The sequence below is a fragment of the Triticum aestivum genome, chromosome 5A (genome assembly GCF_018294505.1).
Source record: "Triticum aestivum cultivar Chinese Spring chromosome 5A, IWGSC CS RefSeq v2.1, whole genome shotgun sequence".
Taxonomy (NCBI): domain Eukaryota; kingdom Viridiplantae; phylum Streptophyta; class Magnoliopsida; order Poales; family Poaceae; genus Triticum; species Triticum aestivum.
Window position 1 is genome coordinate 660,478,879 of NC_057806.1, and position 17,231 is coordinate 660,496,109.

Here is a 17,231-nt window from a genome sequence, read left to right on the forward strand (position 1 = left end):
CGTTCCTGATTCCTTTTAACTAGCTATTGACGACTTTTTTTTTTTTGCCTTAGCATCCTAATTTCTTCATTTTTTTACTCATTTCGGGCCATGACAGACAATTGTCCTAGCGGACCATGAATATGTGACAAACATATCCATCCAGAACCAGCTCGTTGGCAAGGAAATCCCGTACGACATAACTTCCTGCCAGATGGTACAGACCCATGCTCTTATTTTTGCAGATCAGTGTGGCCCGCTGCTCATCTTGTTTTTGCTAGATTTTTTTTACTGCATGCGCTCGCCAACAAACGAATGGTATCAGACCTCATATGTGTTTACTTCTTAATTTTGTTTGGCAGTTTTTCTTACCAGTCCCGCTGGAGGATGGCTGGATAGCACTGATGTGGGACATGATGGAGAGGAAGCTCCACGTCCTTCACCCACTCATCAGAGGTGATGGTCCTAGCGAACCAATGAAAGACAAGCTCAAGTTGGTTGCCTGGAAACTTCACCATGCGTTGTTCGACTGCCTTAACGAGTATTATGCTGGATGGCCTACGCAAGATGGCCAGTGGGTGACCAAGTACCCAGTCATAGCTGAAGAAAATTTTAGCAGGTACTTTCTCACCCTCTCTAATGGTACCCGCCACAAAAAACTACCTCCACGTTTTTGCATCCCGAAGCTTACTGACTAAGACTTTCCCGATTTGTTGCATGCAATGTCTGAACACCAAACCAGAGATGAAACTAGCGCGTGTGTGCTCCATATCTGCCGGCACTATGATGGCGTCAAGATGAAGATTCCCCTTACCAAGGTCATTTATCTATCCACGGCCACCTTGTTATTCCTGGTTTTCTTTCAGACACACATATCCACCCCCCTGTCATATTGATTCATGATCTTTTGCTTAGTTTATCCGCCTGATTGATTGATAGAAATCAAATGTTGTCCCTTACCCACAGTACAATGCCGGCAAAACAAAAAGGCAAGCTCTACACGAGTGTGTCAAACTACAGGGGAACTCATCGAAGCTGGCGCACGAGGCTCTGTGGACGGTACTAGCACCCACTGACTCATGGCTTAGCGACACGTAGAGCGCACAAAAAATTATCTTCATGGAAATATGGTGCTGATTCGTGGGCGGAAGGATCCCCATCTTCCTTTCAAACATATCAGCGTAATATCTAGCAACATGTACCCCAGACATTTTTTCTTTTCTATCATGTTCTTAGTTTGTTTTCTCCAGTATGACTGTAAGGTTGCCGACCGACATTTGGATCATCAGTTTGCACGTAGTTGGACATGCCAAAATCTGTGTCTTTTTTCTGAGCCGATCGAGCTTTGTTGACCCATAGTTCCTACATGTCTCAGCTACAGTAGGAAGCTGAACCCCCAGGGGGAAATATCATGCGCCCCCACTCTTGGAGTTCTCCCTATGCTCCAAGCAGGAAACATCATTTTGTAAAGTTTCTAAATTTATCAAAAAATGTGATTTTTCATTAAATTTCAGGTCCAAACTCAAGATGTACTTCACTAAACAAAAAATGTAAATTCGGTATTGAATAGTTTCATCTGCTGAACTTCTGGGGACCTAATTCATGCTACATTTTTCACACTCGCCTTGTTGCTCATTGTACATTTAGAGGTCGGACCTGAAACTATTGGGAGTGTAGCCACATTTCCTTGTAGACATTCATATTTTTCCTGAGATTTTTCTGAAACACTTTATAAATGACTTTTTTGAAGCTGGAGCATGGGGGATCACCCCATTGAGGTCGAGTAGTAGATTTTTCCCATGTTCCGCACCCCAACCCCCTCGCTCGCAAGTCAACAAGTCCCCTTCTAGTGATGTAGCATGTGTCTGAAACCTATGGCCCAAAATGTGAGCAGTTATGAGACTCTTGACGTTGGAGTGCTCCCCCTGAATTTTATCCTTGTGTCTATGCACGAACCGACGCCGCAACTATTGTAGCGGTATCCAGTTTTTGCCTTCAGAGGACGCGGGTAGTTAATTGATCAAAGAAGGACGTGGCGGCTTTCCTGATGATGATCATGGAAGACCACGGCCTTGTTCCGAATAGCGGTTAAACTCCAAGTTCGCCAACACATAGATTGATGTTCACATCGTAGGACCAACCAGGTCCACAGACAATACTATTACGGTCTACTTAGGTCTTACAAACTAGGTAGCACAATCCACAATATTTAAGATTCTGGCTTGACAACGCAACCGGGTTTTTAACGCAAACCAAAATGGGGCGCCCGTTCCCCCCTTCAGACTCAGCAGCACCATGGTTGCAGACAAAATAGTTTGCCAGTCTGCAACCATTTTTTTGCAACAAGGCACCACGGAGTCCGAGTCCATCTCTCATTTTTTTACTGCTCGGTTCAGTCGATGATCATGTCGTAGAGGAAGTCTGGAATCTCTCCCTTGTTGCCCTTCATGATTACGATCTCATACGCTAGCTTCATCCGCAGACTGTCGAATTAGTCCTGTGTTTTAAACCACATAAAGGAAAGAAGTTTTTCAGTTCCTTTGTTTTGTCATGCTGAACATTTTTAGCTGTTTTCATTTATTCCCTATCATGTAAAAAAATGGAATGAGGTTGGAAATACAAACCTGAGTCAGCGTCGACCGGAGGTACAGACCGGTGAAATCAGTGTAGTAGTGTGTGATGTACACTCCGCTGTCTTCCCTGTCAGTCAAAGAAACATGCAGTTACTACATGTTGTCAACAGACCAAACTTTTTCATGCTTTACTAATGCATAATTTTCATGACAGGGTAGTGGGGGGAAACCTGCTGCAAGGCTCATGCTGCGCCACTAGTGGGTATAAGAATGTCCAGCCATCGGTGTCAACCAACCCGTTGCCGAAGAAGTTGTTGAAAAGAGAACGGAATCTACGTTGGAATTTTTTTGCACGGGCTTCATGCTTGATCTTCATCTCATCCATCACATCTGTCTCCGTAGGGTCAAGGACCATCATGGTTTTCTTGTCCTTGTCCATAAGGTACATCACCCAACAATCCATGAATTTTGATGGGAACCACAACTGCAATTTCACGTTTTTTTTCACGCGAGCAAAAAAGTCAGAAATGTTGTTTCTGTCTAATATCCACATTACTTTTTTGCATTTATATGTATTTGTGACATTACCTTTGTCAACCAATCAATCTTGTACCCCATCATTTCTGAGTTCATCACAGTGTCTATGTAATCCCAGTCAGTTTCACCATCATCTCTGCAAATCTCGTCCTGCGTTTTTTTATTTTGCAACAAGAAGGGCAGATGCATTAGTAGTGTTTTCTCGAGAATGAAAACATAGCAAACCCATATAGCTTGCCCCCATCCGCCTACCCCCATTTGAATAAATGATGGTACTTACAACAAAACACGGGTCGAACAAACCTCTGAACCCATCTTGCCACCCGTCGTATATAGCATCGTCCTTCCCACATAGCATGTGCTGAACACATCTATAAAGACTTGTTGACAAATCCCCCCCGGGGGTCAGTTCATCCTTGATATCCTGCCCAGATGCGACCGCAAGAATTGGACGGTGGTGTTTAACCCATTTCTTGCAAGGTTTTCAGATTTTTAATCTCTTTCAGATAGAACCATCACTAATCCATATGTGGGAGCAAACTTTTTTCTGGCGTTTATAAAACAATGACTGCAAGCCTTTACCTTTTCAGCATTCCACCTTCACATGCTAGCATGTTACTATTAAATTTGGAGATGGCCGCAGTTGGAGGTTCCCTATGATTCAGGCCAATTGAGGGGGGGGGGGGGTACTTATCCCCCTAATCTCTCCTAACAGCGACCTGCTCATTTGTGTATCCATCTTCACGTGATACATCATGTGTTTTACCCGTGGTATTCACTGTGTATTTAATCCCAAACCGGTGCAGATAGTTCTGAACTGCTTGCTGGAAACGAGAGGTTGAACCACCAGCTCCAGATGGCAACATATTGGTAGGAGCCTTCCCGTCGCCTCCATCTGCATTTCAGCCCCAAGATTACAGCAAGAAAAGCCAGAGTTGTAAAGGTAGATTAATGATATACGGTATCTTCAGGAGGCAATTACCAGCATCATCACGACGGAATGAAGGTCCAGGACGACAGTTTGTTTGCACGTCCAAGGCTCGCGGACGAGTTGTGACATGTGGTCCAAGCTCTCCTGCATCACTACGCTCGGTTGCACGCTCACGGGCTTCCACACTGGTAGGTGTTTTCTCATGGTTCGCACAGGCATGAAGATACTTGATAATTGCTTGCTGAAAGCGAGACGCTGACCCACCCTCTGGCAATGTCATCCCACTCCCAGGAGGTTGATCATCACCACCATCTACGGAAAGAAAAAGAAACAGGTGCATAAGGACAGCACGCCTGACATGGAACCCGGGTGGGCAGGATTTCTTCTCTCATTCCGCACTAGCATTTTACCTCTGCCATCATGATAAAAGGAAGGTGCAGACCGACATGATGTCTGAACATCTAGTGCGTGCGGACGGGTCGCATGCTGGACTCGAGCAAGAAGTTCCTGTCTACTGGGACGGGCATCTTCTCGGTATTCAGTACCATGCCAACCCAACAAGATTTGACCATTGAGAGGAGGGTCTTCATCTTCATCATCTCCCGGCCTTGCGCTCCCAACCATCATCGTTGCTGGAAAAAAATACTAAAGAGGTTAGCAGGTTTTCACTCTTTTCCGCAATTTATTTCTATTATAGTGTCTCGGTTAGTAACTCGCAACAGGGGAGTACCTGCTATCCATGCTACCCATCTGATGCATGTATTCAGTGCAGCAAGCATGCCCCTTAAGTTATTAAGGCCAACCAAATTGTTTTCCTCATTTAGTTCCTCTTCATGCATCGTGTAATCTATGGGCACCTGTGTTGCCACAGCCAGGAACTCATCGTCCAACTCTAGAAAAAACACCAAAGTGTTAAATGGAAAGCGAATTTTTCCTTTTTTTGCTTTTATGCTCAAATAAGAGAATTCTTCTTTCTAGGTCACATGGTACGAAGTTAGGCTTGCACACCTATCCCGTCCTCTTCTTCCTCCATATAATCACTTGGTTCCAGCGATGATACACCCAACAAAGCATCATCAGTTGCTGAAACACAGGAAGGAAGTCTCAACTTTTCTACATACGCCCTTTTTCGTGTGCAACGCTTTCAGCCCCGTACAGGAAAATTAACCATAGAAATCAGACCTTCATCCACCGACATTTCCCTGTTGCTGTCAACGTCACCCTGAAGTGTATTTCCTACACGCTCTCCATCATAAGGACCCCCTGAGCTGATGCTATCACCATTGACAGCAGGGGCGACGATGGTCAGTTGTGCATCAGTGCATGGCTGACAGTTTTCGAGTTCCACTAGTTCCTGGCTCTCCCTCTCTAGATCCTCCCAATTGATCCCATCATTTTCCTCACGTTGCGGTGTATTGTTGCCGTTTCCATTCATCCGAGGTACTTCTTCTGTTCAACGAGACACATCCGTATTAGCTGAATCTTTGCTCTCGGGAAACCAAATTTTCTCACACACCCAAAACATAAGCAACACAACTGGTATGCGTTCAACGGTAGTTACCTCCAGTATATCCTTCAACACCTAGTCCCGAAAGCACTGCTCTGGCCTGGTCAAATATTCCTGTAGCCAACATTTTTGTTAGTTCACTACTAAAGCCAGTACTACCCAAACCGTTGCATCAGTTGGTTCAAGTCGAGTACCTTCAAAGAGTTCTGGATTGTCCATAGCTTGCTCCACTACAGCAAGCGCAGCCGCTGCTAAGCTGCGCACACGATCCTTCCTCTCCTCGTCGTTGCCTTCATGTGGGCAGTCAACTCCAGTACAGCCAGGCCTCGCCTCTCTAGGTTTGATAACTCCATGCGATCTGGCATCTGTCAAAATAGATGCCACTTTGGTTTAAGTACCCACATAATCTTTTTGGTATATATGATACTCATTTCATAGCTTAGGGTAGTGCAAGGTATAAAAGTAGTTTAGAGGTACTTACACTCGAGGTCGGACTTTGCTTGAGCCTCAATCTCAAACAACTCTGCTCTGAGGTGCTCCCCCTGCTCCTTAGCAAAGCACGCCGGTCTTGGTTGATAGCCAAAACACATGTGTTGCTTGTACCCACTTCATTGGTGCTGTTATTCCTCATAAGCAGCCGTTGCCTGAAGCGGTTAAGGCTACACGGACCTGCAAGTTTAAATGGTGGCGGTCAGCTTCATGTTTTTGCACATCGCAGTGTAACATTTTTCGTTTACAACTCTTTTCTCTTTTTTGTAGCAGACAACTTGCCTGTAGCACGTTCACCCGTCCCACCCCCGGGATCCGGACGCTAGTTGGTTGAGCTTCTATGCTTTCACCTGCAATTGACAGTGCCACTTGTGTTAGCCATATGCATGGGGCCAAAACCCAAACATTTTTGTTTTCACTAGTAATGATAATTGATGGTCGAAAAGCTCGGATACGAACCTCTCCTGTCAGCCCTAAGGATTTGCCTTACTAGGCGAATGCTCGGATCGATTGGTTCGACATCACTATCGCTATCCGATGAGCTTGAACTTTCGTCAGCTACCCCTTTACCTTTACCTTTAGCTACCTTTGTGTTTCTCTCCGAGCCACCCGCGTGTCCCTGGTCGCCATGCTCCTCTTGAGGTGGGCTGCAATTTTGTTGGCTGGCAGCGATGAGGGCTTCAGCTGCTCAGAGCGCATCTTGTTGACCTTTTTTGGTTCATTACAGAACAGATCATTCTTAATAGATGCACCAATCTCTTTTTATATATCTTTTTGCAACAACATTAACTAAGAGAGAACAATCTACATGCTTAACAATGTCTCCATTTACCTGCATGGCGTAGGAATCCACCAGGCTCGCCGACTACATCATGCCAGTCTTCATCCAGATGATCGAATTCATCCTGTGGTTTTGTCTGTTCAAGAAGAAAGTAAAGCTTCTCTATGAGATGGCACATGTGGGCTAGATGGCAACCTGACTAAGAAATATCTTTTTGTTACTCATGTGGAAAAGGATTTGTTTCCTTACTGGGAATATGCCTGGGTACTCCCTGATGAGGAAAATCATCGTCCTGCATATCTCTCATGTGTAAACGCTGATCCGTGGGACTGTGTGTTGTTCTAAGTTATATACCCCGAAGTCAATCCAGTCGAAGAACCATGGCTGTCAGATATGCAAACAAAACAGGAATCAAAATTCAGATGTTAGGATCAAGAAATGTGCGCCACAAATCATGAAAAAGAAAATATTTTTTTATGTAACTGTTACTTAATTACAAGCAGTCCCAAATGGCTGCCTCCTATTATCAGAGTCCTGACTCCAGCGGCTAAATCTTTCAGAAGTTTCTTCACTGCTGCTCTGATGATCTGAAACGCCCATTCTGCTAAATCAAACTCACCAGTGCCACCATTGCACAGCACGCACGCAAACATCTCCCAGGGGATGGATGAGTATGACTATTTTGGACCAACACAGGTAGCAGCTGCTAATAGTGAGAATGCCATCTCGAAAACCCTGGTCTGATGCTGGTCAAGATCCAATGTTTTCAAGCTGTTAACAAGGTCACTTACAGCCTGGATTGTTAGCCCTCCATCTCTGGCATTTCTCCTACTCTCTAACCCCAGGATTGTTCTGATTCTTAATGTTAGGTTTTGTCTTTCCTTCGGTTTTAATTTAAGCAAGCTTACTGGCCGGCCATGATTTTTTAGAACCAATGTACGGACAATCGACCTGGGAGTAAAATACCTAATTTGACCATCAGGGGAATATGAAACTCATATCCTCCCACCTAAATCTACTCAGCAGCCAAGCGTAAAACCTTCTATCAGCCAAGTGCACCTGACGACTCTACCTCGAAGGACAGTAGTCTCCGCAAGACGGCCTGGCGGAACGGCAGGAACAACATATCCAGCAGGCGGTGGCGTCCTCGGTACCAGTACAGCTTTTTGGCATTGTTTGCGACGTACTCGTCCACGAGCACCCGCTTCCTCTTCCGCTTCGTCGTCGTTCGCATCTCCAACTCATCAGCATCCGGATCCTGCATCAGTTCGAAAATCACACTCGCATGCGTCAGCACAATGGTTCCATGAGTATCATTAGCGAGAGACTTTTCTTCTTGCCTTGTCTTCCATCCGCTTCGTCCGGCAGATTCCTTTTCCTTGGTGGGATCCGGTGGCTCCATCTCGACGATCCTACATCGGCCAATGATGGAAAGGCAGCGAGAGAAAGAATCATCCGCAAAAAGTGCTCGCTATAGATAACAAAAAGCGACCCCAAGAAAGCGAGAGCAGCGGATTAATATAAGACCGAACGGAGGAAACATCACCTTATCCAATGTCGGGTCCGGCGGATGAGAACTAGTCTCCGTCCCAAACCCCGGCCACCAGATCTTGTTCTTCTCGCAACAGTGCATTGTTCGTGCAAGCATCGGCGCGCCGGCCATTACAGGCGACCCGTTGTTCTCAACCCAAAATGAAATTGAAATGTTTTATCGTCTATATATGTCTGTGTCGTGGAGAGCAGCTGCTCACTTTTTTTTAAGCGTTCCCTCCCGGATTTAAGACGTGGCTCAGCTGAGGCCAACCCTTTTTTCCTAGGGTCTCCTTCCCATGTGCCGGCGAGATATGTTCCATGTGTGCCCACATCCAGAAAGACCAGCTCGGTGCAGCAGCTGCAACTGGGGGGAAGCTGCAACTGGGGGGAGCATTTAATAAGCTCCTCCGTCCCGACCGGCAGTTTATCTTATTAATTAACCCGGTCCGTACAGTAACATACTAATTGACCTATTCGGATTTTTTTTGAGGGAGGCAATAACTATCATCAGCGTCGGGGCAAAATTATTTAAGTAAATGACTCTTGTACAGGCCCACCAAAAATATTATTGATTATACAACGCCCAGACACAATCATGGAAAGCAGAAAGCATAAAATATTATTGATTATTGATTAATCAACATCAACTCATAATCCACATGGAAAGCATAGAACACACACACACACACAATCACGTGCGCGACATGGCCACGCGACGGCGATGCATGCGAAAGCAGAAAAGTCTAAGCTCACACTTAAACATCCCTAGTACAGTAGACGTGGACACGCCATGGCCTTTTATTCGACTGTACGCCTCCGTTTATTAGTGGGCTGGCTGCTAACCTCCTTCTCATCCTCAGGACCATCCTCTCCGTTGGTGTCAACTACTCCGGACGCAGACAGCACGGCGGAGCCACCATTGCTGAATGTGGACTGCTCAGGAATTGCTGGATCGTAATCACCGAATCCTTCTTCTTCTGCAACTCACTCAGCTTTCTGATCCAGCTCTTGGTTATGAGGAACCGGACGAGGCTCTTCCTGCTGGATCACATCGCCCTAAGAAAAAATCAGACAACACGCGGGGGTTGAATGTCACAACTTTTCAGGGGAAGAAAGTGAAAGAAGACGAACAGCGGGTCATCAGTTGTACTCCAAGCGCTCCTTGTTGATTCGACTCGGTTTGGCGACGACGACTGCATAAGGTGACCAATTCGTCAGGCCCCCCATCGGCGCCAATGCTGATGCAGACAGAGGAGGAAGAGGAGATTTTGCGTGACAGTAAGAAATTTACCTACAGATTGGAGATGATGAACGGCACGAGCTCTTCACTGCCAATGGTTGTGCCGCTCCATGCTGGTTCAGCAGAGGAGAGCCCCATCGTATGCAGCCGGCGGCTTCGAAAATTTTGAAAGTCTGGATGGGAATGGCGCTGTGGGACTCAACTGTGTAGCACCCGAACCCTGCACCTCCTATTTATTCAGCACTTTGAGGTAGGACGCAGTTTCGTGATGCATTAGTTCCTTTTTTTGAATTTTGAATGAGAACAGGACACACATTGTCACCGCGCGCACCCTGCTTGTGTGCATGTCGTCCAGGTGTCAAAATGTAACATGAAAATGACATCCTTCATGGGAAAAAATGCCAGTAGCCTGATCTGGAATGGCTATTCTGCCAGCAGTCACAGTATCCACGATTTTCAAATTTGAATCAACAGAACAGCATGAAGCACAGATGCTGATGGAAAATTTTAGTAATCAGTTTGATCGCTACAGAAAGAAAGATTGTGCTCTCAGATACATCGCCGTACACAGGCTGTCTACACTGCTAAAAGTACAGATGCATTGCTGATCCAGTGTAAACACTCGATGGAAATCATTCAAACAAATCACTGAAACATGAGAAAGTCCGATTCCATACAACTCATGGCTCGGCACCCCAAGCGGCCTCTTGCATGTATTTCGTCGATGCCCTTCTATTCCACAGTTCTTGCATTTGCCAAGTTTCCGTGGCTTCTTCGGCGCATCCCCCCTTTCTGGGCACGTCGTCTTCTTATGACCCTCGCGACGGCATATGCTGCAGAATCTTGTCCTCTTGCTTAACCCCTCGTACGGAGCCTTCTCTCGGCTGCTTGTCGGTCTCCCAGCACCTCTATGCTTGTCTGGAGCTGCTAGTTTCTGCATTGCATTCACACTGACAGAATGACCGGGGCTCCGGCATTGTTCATTGCTCAGCGAGACAAACGCTAGTTCCCCATTTGGTCCTGGTATTGCAGGTGTATGTTCAACGAGCCGATCCTCGAAAGCCAGCCCATCCCTCTTCTCCGCAATCGCTGCCCCACTCTGTAGCACAGCGTCGAGAGCCGCGTTCACATGATCATATGATGCAACACTTGCGTCTCTCATCCTCACGACCTCCATAGCTTTCACATACAGAGTTGCATGCCTGCATGTGAATGACAGGTTTTGCGAACTGTCTTTCTGGTACTGAACCAGGTGCCTAGGCAGTACATCTCTCGCATCCCTCATCCACCGCTTCATGATATGATGCTTGGGGATCTCCTCCATGTGAAGAATTTCCATCACCTACACGGCAAAGAAGCTAACCTGTCAACAAGCCTGCAATTTCTTGTTACTTTTTTAATAAAATCCTTGCTGGCGACTTTTTGTTTACCCTCAACGAATGGCTGCAAAGCATGCCAGTATGCTCGAACTGGCCGCATTCGCAACTGAAGATCGACATATCTTCGTTTATTGTTACCTCGTACGCAACCCTGCTCCACTTCTCCCTTTTCGCTGCATTATTGTGAGTGGTGATGTATCTCCTCATCCTATCGACTTCAGTGACATTGTACGCGGTTCCTTCAACTAGGAGCTCGCCAAACTGCTCGAACGTGTTCCTAGTGTATATTTTGCTCGCATGGCGTTCTATCGCGAGGTTAGTTCGTCTTACCGCCCCCCCTGCATCAATTGAACAAATAAAGAAGGGAAAACATAAGAAGCAGGGCACAGTTTTTTCCAGAGCTCCTCATATGAAACTTTTTCATGCATCGGAATCATTTTTTTGGCATAGCTGGCAGAAGGGCAACTTACTATCATGGTCCTCTTCTCCTCGTAGCTTTCATCGCGCTCTCTGTCAAATTGCAGCCTCATGTACTGCCTGACAAAGACATGCATTGGGCTTGCAGGGGGCATGTATGACTTCTGTTGGGGATATTACTACTGGGCGTAAACCGACCTATCTGGGCCGGGTTAACTTCGTCAGTAGTTAAGTATGTTAAAGCCCAAGAAGACATAGGAGGGCTCAAGGCCCATGGTCGGTTCAAGGCCTGTAGCCGTAAACCGGCGTTAGTAGTTAACCTGTATTGTAAAGTTAGGAATAAGTAGAGACCAAACCGGACACATCTATGAGCTGGTATTGGGACTCCGTAAGCCGACGGGAGTCACCCGTGTATATAAGGGGACGACCCGGCGGAGGTTCAGGGACAACAGACAACAACTCGAGACATAGGCGAAGCTTGTTTGCTCCCTAGTCATCGAAACCCCATCAATTCCATAACAACTAGACGTAGACTTTTACCTTCATCGAAGGGGCCGAACTAGTATAAACTCTCTTGCGTCCTTGTGTCCGCTTTAACCCCTTCAAGCTAACCCGTCGCGATGGCTCCATGACTAAGTCCTTTCTCTAGGACATCTGTCGTGACAAAACCACGACAGCTGGCGCCCACCGTGGGGCCGTCGCACGATGGTTTCCGGTTCTTGGAGGGCCGCTTTGAAGGACTCGAGGGCTACGCTGTAGGCCGGATGACTAAGAGTCGTCGCGGTAAGCTCTACATTGACGACGCAGGCTGGGGCCCCGAGGCCGGCTCAATTGAGTACGGGTACCGGGTCCCCTTTGGTAGCATTCACGTTTTCATTGGCAAGATCGGTGAACCGGGCCCTGAGCCGGACATCTGCACCGACCTCGTCGAGACGGCTCAGCATGCGCGATCCGCCCGGGTTAAACCGGCCATGAAGCGTGCCTTCGTGGGATTCATCCATGGAGGAAGTTATGAGGACGGATCGGAATTTCGCGGCGCGACCGTTGTTTGTTCCGGCGACGAATCTTCGACCGGAGAAACCGAATCTCTTTATCAGCTACAAGATGGCCGGATTGGGAGTTGTTCCGATGGCGATAGTATTCCGGACCCCTCTGATCTGCCCAACCGGGTTGGAATATTCATGGCCGGGACACAAGCAGCGCTTCATTCTTCGACAACTACGGCAATGATCTCCGGTTCAGCAGCGGCGACGGCTGCCGGGGCAGGAGGCCCTGGGCGTCCGCCGGCTCAGATTCTATCAGAACTATTTGATGTGTTGGCTGTGCTTATGGCGGAAGTTAATCCGCCGGATCAGGATGTTCACAACGCGGAGATTGCAAAGGTAAAGGAACAGATCACCCAGGCCAAGGCGGATCTGGCGGCTGAGGACGCTAGGATGGCCGCAGAGCGGGCCGCTTTAGACGCACAGGCCTACAAGCTTATGTTGGACCAGAGCGCGTCGCATGAAGTCATGAGGAGGAAGCACCGATACCGCTTACCTCCGGTTTTCGAGGCCAGAGACCTTTTCAACACTCCAGGACCAAGAGCCGGCAATCCGCTGGAGGGAAACCGGGCAGAAGCCCCTGGGATCGGTGCACCGGTTCAGCCTCGTCAGATGGACCCGCCTCGTCAAAACACCATTGTACCTCAGGCTGCTTTAACACCTCCGGGTCACTACTCCAACCCAATGGACAATCTTGTTGCCGCTGCTGCACGGCTGGAGGCCATTCCAATTGAAGGTGACTTGCCGCAGGCAGTAGAGACGCGACGGGTCAAGGAACTTCTGAGGACAGTTTTGGCCCAACAGGAAGCGTACTCGTACAGCCGCGATCGGATCCACTCGACCCCCCGTCCAAGCCGAAGCTATAGCAGACACATGGATGAACCGGCAGTGTCGAGTAATGAACGACGTGGGGCACCCCGTGACAACAACCCGGCGGGTGGTGCTGATGACGCTCAAGGAGTGGTGGACCGGGCCCGCGCGCGCAGGGAGGCCGAGTTAGCCACATAGCATCAGGCTCGGCAGCTCACGCCGGTTCGTCCAATCACCTTGACTGAACCTGGTGTTACTTCTAGTTCTTTGGGGGTGCCTTGCCTTATCCCCGCTTTACGCAACGTGCGCCTGCCCAAGGATTTCAAAGGCCCACGCAAGGTACCAAATTACACGGCGGATCAACCTCCAGAGACATGGGTGGAGAGCTATGAGATGGCCATGGAGATGCTTGATGTGGATGACGCGGTGTGTGCGAAATACTTCACCATGATGCTCGAAGGAACGGCCCGCACTTGGTTAAAAAGCTTGCCGGCTAATTCTATCAGTTCATGGGCCCAATTACGAGCCCGGTTTATCAGCAATTTCAAAGATACCTGTAAACAACCTATGTCGATAGTGGACTTAGCTGCATGCGTCCAGGAGGAAGGAGAATCAACGACTCATTGGGTGCGCCGGGTTTCACAAGTGTTGCACTCCTCAGACCGCATCAACACCGACACCGCAGTATTAACCCTAGAAGGCAACTGTCGGTTTGGACCCCTGAAGCTGAAGTTGGGGCGGATGAAGCGTCATTGCACCGACATGGGGACCCTCATGGCCGCTTTGGTGAAATATGCTGATTCTGATAGTACCAAGGATCCCGAATCTGATGATGACAAGACAGGGAAAGGGAAGAAGAACAGCAGCTCCAAAGGTCAACATCATCACTGGGCAGGCAATGGTGGAGGAGGTAAGCGTAAGGCGGATGGTAACATGGATTTTGTGGCTAATACCAACGCACAGGACAATGGCCAGCGACGCAAGGGTAGGCCGAAAAATCGTAATGGAGCGCCCAACCCTAACCCAAACCGCCTAAACTATCTACTAAGCCAGCCCTGTCCAAGACATGGGACGAAGGAGGCGCCGGCAAACCACCTTTGGAAAGATTGCTTTATTATGCAGGAGTTCAAGAATTCTAATAATTTCCGGTATGATCACGAATCTGGCGGTGGCTCGGGATCCGGGCTGGGTTACGGAGGAGGAAGTTCTGGTTCAGGATTCAATGGTAATCCGGGCGGACATAATGGTCAAAATAGTCAGAACAACCAGGGTGGTTACAACCAACAGCAGCAATAGTTAGGTTACCAGAGCAACCCAAAGCAGTTGAGTAATGGGCAGTACCATGTCTTCACCACTAGCTTGGACAAGCGAGACCGGAAAGTTCAGAGGCGGGCGATCAACTCTGTTGAACCGGCTATACCCCATTATCTACGTTGGTCTGAATAGCCAATCATATGGAGCAGAGAAGATCACCCTCCCCAGGTCGATAATCCGGGTCAGTTGGCTCTGGTGGTGGCGCCTCAAGTGGGAGGTTACAAGTTCACCAAGGTGCTCATGGATGGAGGGAGTAGTATTAACATCCTGTACTATGAGACCTTCCGTCGTATGGGACTAACAGATAAGAATCTCAAACCATCTAATACAGTATTCCACGGTGTAGTGCCTGGCAGATCAGCATATCCCATTGGTAAGATAGCTCTGAAAGTGGCCTTTGGGGATGATCATGATTCCAGGTCAGAGATATTGACGTTTGAAGTGGTGAAAATCGAAAGTCCATATCATGCCCTGTTTGGGCGACCGGCCTACGCCAAGTTTATGGCTTGGCCCTGTTATGTGTATTTCCAGCTCAAGATGCCGGGTCACAAGGGGACAATAACGGTTCACGGAAGCCGCAAAATCGCTTTGGAATGCGAGGAAGGAGATGCGGCTTATGCAGAGTCGGTTTGTGCCACCGAGGAGTTGAAGTACTATAAAGACAATGTTGATCCGGCGGACATGACTCCGTTGAAGAAGCCAACTACGGAGCATGATCCGGCCCTGAAGTTCAAATCGGCAGCAGAAACTAAGCTTGTTGACTTCGTACCTGGTGATTCGTCCAATCAGTTCAGCATCAGTGCCAACTTGGATCCGAAATAGGAAAGCGCGCTCATCGAGTTCATCCGTGAGAATCGGGACATTTTTGCATGGAAGCCCTCTGACATGCCAGGTGTACCGAGGTAACTTGCTGAGCACACACTTAATGTGGATCCTAAATATAAACCGGTGAAACAGTTCCTCCGCCGGTTTAACGAGGAAAGACGCAAGGCAATTGGAGAAGAGGTAACCAGGCTCTTAGCAGCTGGCTTTATTGTTGAAGTTTTTCACCTGAGTGGCTTGCCAATCCGGTGCTGGTCCTCAAGAAAAACGGCACCTGGCGCATGTGCGTGGATTACACAGATCTTAATAAGGCTTGTCCAGCAGATCCTTTTGCTCTCCCCCGTATTGATCAAATTATTGATGCTACGGCGGGCTGTGAGCGTTTAAATTTTTTGGATGCGTATTCTGGCTATCATCAGATCAAAATGACAGTTAAGGACCAGGAGAAGACGGCATTTATAACTCCCTTTGGAGCCTTCTGCTATGTGTCTATGCCCTTCGGGCTCAAGAGTGCCCAAGCGACTTACCAACGGTGTGTACAAAATTGTCTTCACAAGCAGATCGACCGTAATGTAAATGCTTACGTGGATGATATCGTGGTTAAGTCCAGGGAGAAGGAGACTCTGATTGATGATTTGAAGGAAACTTTTGATAACTTGAGGACATACAAGATGATGCTTAATCCGGACAAGTGTGTCTTTGGTGTACCGGCGGGCAAATTATTAGGCTTCTTGGGGTCCAATAGGGGAATTGAGGCTAATCCGGAGAAGATCACGGCCATCACCTCCCTCGCTAAACCGAAGTGTATCAATGATGTTCAGGGCCTGGCAGGCCGGATTGCTGCGTTAAGCCGGTTTATCAGTCGCCTCGATGAGAAGGCAATCCCTTTGTATCAGATGTTGAAAAAGACGGATCAGTTTGTCTGGAGTTCTGCTGCTGATGAAGCATTTGAGGACTTAAAACGACAATTGGCCAATCCGCCTGGCTCGCTGCTCCCATTGACAAGGAGCCGTTGCTGCTATATGTTGCTGCTAATGCTCGGGCGATCAGCGTGGCTATTGTGGTAGAGCGAAAGGAGGCAGGTAAGGAGCATCCGGTTCAACATTCGGTCTATTATATCAGCGAGGTGCTCATTGAGTCCAAGCAAAGGTATCCGCATTGGCAGAAGCTGGTGTATGGAGTTTTTATGGCAAGTCGGAAGCTTAAACAATACTTCCAAGGGCATCCAATTACAGTGGTCAGATCTGCTCCTTTGGGAGATATCATCTAGAACCGGGAAGCAACTGGCCGGATTGCAAAGTGGGCTATAGAGCTGGGGCCGTACGGTTTGAAGTATGTGCCTCGGACAGCGGTTAAGTCTCAAGCACTTGTTGATTTCATCAATGATTGGACGGAAATGCAAGCACCTGAAGAAAAGCCGGATCATACGTATTGGACCATCCATTTTAACGGATCCAGGCAATTGGAAGGCTCGGGGGCTGGAGTCGTATTAACCTCCCCACGAGGTGATAAGTTTTGTTATGTTCTCCGCTTAATGTTCCCTTGTACTAACAATGCAGCTGAGTATGAAGCCTTGCTCCATGGTCTCCGGATTGCTAAGGAGATGAATCTAAGTCGAGTTAAGTGCTTCGGTGACTCGGACCTTGTGGCTCAGCAGGTGTCTGGCACTTGGGACTCCAAGGACCCACTCATGGCAGCATATCGTCGTGAGGTGGATATTGTTGCAGGTTATTTCATAGGCTATCAGGTGGACCACGTGGACCGGCGGAAGAATGAAGCGGCGGACGCTTTAAGCCGGCTGGGCTCTCAGCGTAAACCGGTCCCGCCCAATGTTTTTCTGGATGTGCTGCACAACCCGTCGGTGAAGATCCCTGGT

The 17,231-nt window shown here is 48.0% G+C and overlaps 4 protein-coding genes across 15 annotated transcripts in view; 1 reads left to right on the forward strand and 3 right to left on the reverse strand.

The window, feature by feature from the left end:
* Nucleotides 1–7,323, forward strand: part of LOC123105744 (uncharacterized) — an 11,111-nt gene extending 3,788 nt beyond the window's left edge. The window contains exons 10-18 of one of the 10 annotated variants that reach the window (XM_044527865.1): nucleotides 98–196; nucleotides 342–598; nucleotides 722–797; nucleotides 946–1,038; nucleotides 2,772–2,994; nucleotides 3,896–3,959; nucleotides 4,061–4,208; nucleotides 4,312–4,673; nucleotides 6,862–7,323. Coding sequence is in view for 6 of the 10 variants with exons in the window: in XM_044527869.1 (XP_044383804.1) it covers nucleotides 98–196; nucleotides 342–598; nucleotides 722–797; nucleotides 946–1,038; nucleotides 2,767–2,811 (570 nt within the window). In the remaining 4 variants the exon portion in view is untranslated. Of the gene's footprint in view, nucleotides 1–97; nucleotides 197–341; nucleotides 599–721; nucleotides 798–945; nucleotides 1,161–2,766; nucleotides 2,995–3,895; nucleotides 4,209–4,311; nucleotides 4,674–6,861 lie in introns of all 10 variants that reach the window. The other 9 variants (XM_044527869.1, XM_044527863.1, XM_044527867.1 and 6 more) reach the window with 9 other exon arrangements.
* On the reverse strand, nucleotides 2,053–3,811 carry LOC123105746 (uncharacterized). 3 transcript variants are annotated; one of them, XM_044527879.1, is made up of 6 exons: nucleotides 3,672–3,811; nucleotides 3,393–3,513; nucleotides 3,141–3,239; nucleotides 2,783–3,036; nucleotides 2,604–2,679; nucleotides 2,053–2,476 (listed from the first exon to the last, which is right to left on the reverse strand). In XM_044527879.1, the coding sequence occupies exons 2-6, from the start codon at nucleotides 3,426–3,428 to the stop codon at nucleotides 2,471–2,473; spliced, it is 471 nt and encodes a 156-aa protein (XP_044383814.1). In that variant the 5' UTR covers nucleotides 3,429–3,513; nucleotides 3,672–3,811; the 3' UTR covers nucleotides 2,053–2,470. The 3 variants fall into 3 exon arrangements, with proteins under 3 accessions (XP_044383814.1, XP_044383813.1, XP_044383812.1); XM_044527878.1 differs by having other exon boundaries at nucleotides 3,370–3,513; XM_044527877.1 differs by having other exon boundaries at nucleotides 3,141–3,513.
* LOC123101745 (uncharacterized) lies at nucleotides 3,788–6,949 on the reverse strand. Its single transcript, XM_044523057.1, has 12 exons — nucleotides 6,849–6,949; nucleotides 6,476–6,724; nucleotides 6,299–6,366; nucleotides 6,009–6,196; nucleotides 5,722–5,892; nucleotides 5,582–5,641; nucleotides 5,203–5,469; nucleotides 5,029–5,103; nucleotides 4,751–4,912; nucleotides 4,566–4,652; nucleotides 4,072–4,332; nucleotides 3,788–3,984 (listed from the first exon to the last, which is right to left on the reverse strand). The coding sequence occupies exons 4-12, from the start codon at nucleotides 6,115–6,117 to the stop codon at nucleotides 3,788–3,790; spliced, it is 1,389 nt and encodes a 462-aa protein (XP_044378992.1). The 5' UTR covers nucleotides 6,118–6,196; nucleotides 6,299–6,366; nucleotides 6,476–6,724; nucleotides 6,849–6,949.
* A 2,728-nt stretch (nucleotides 7,324–10,051) lies between the features above and the next one.
* On the reverse strand, nucleotides 10,052–11,681 carry LOC123105745 (uncharacterized). Its single transcript, XM_044527876.1, has 3 exons — nucleotides 11,420–11,681; nucleotides 11,001–11,287; nucleotides 10,052–10,912 (listed from the first exon to the last, which is right to left on the reverse strand). Exons 2-3 carry the CDS (start codon nucleotides 11,154–11,156, stop codon nucleotides 10,097–10,099), a joined length of 972 nt encoding a protein of 323 aa, XP_044383811.1. The 5' UTR covers nucleotides 11,157–11,287; nucleotides 11,420–11,681; the 3' UTR covers nucleotides 10,052–10,096.
* Nucleotides 11,682–17,231: the final 5,550 nt, after the last annotated feature.

Excerpts from the sequence above, each read along its gene's own strand:
- LOC123105746 (XM_044527877.1), bottom strand. The coding sequence starts at position 3,347 with ATGGGGGTAGGCGGATGGGGGCAAGCTATATGGGTTTGCTATGTTTTC. Across the intron at positions 3,037-3,140 it reads AGATTGATTGGTTGACAAAG|TTGTGGTTCCCATCAAAATT; the intron begins GTAATGTCACAA and ends GTGAAATTGCAG. Across the intron at positions 2,680-2,782 it reads CAGCATGAGCCTTGCAGCAG|GGAAGACAGCGGAGTGTACA; the intron begins GTTTCCCCCCAC and ends TTTGACTGACAG.
- LOC123101745 (XM_044523057.1), bottom strand. The coding sequence starts at position 6,117 with ATGTGTTTTGGCTATCAACCAAGACCGGCGTGCTTTGCTAAGGAGCAG. Across the intron at positions 5,893-6,008 it reads AGCAAAGTCCGACCTCGAGT|ATGCCAGATCGCATGGAGTT; the intron begins GTAAGTACCTCT and ends CTATTTTGACAG. Across the intron at positions 5,104-5,202 it reads GGAAATGTCGGTGGATGAAG|CAACTGATGATGCTTTGTTG; the intron begins GTCTGATTTCTA and ends CCTGTGTTTCAG.
- LOC123105745 (XM_044527876.1), bottom strand. The coding sequence starts at position 11,156 with ATGAGGAGATACATCACCACTCACAATAATGCAGCGAAAAGGGAGAAG. Across the intron at positions 10,913-11,000 it reads TTTGCAGCCATTCGTTGAGG|GTGATGGAAATTCTTCACAT; the intron begins GTAAACAAAAAG and ends TTTGCCGTGTAG.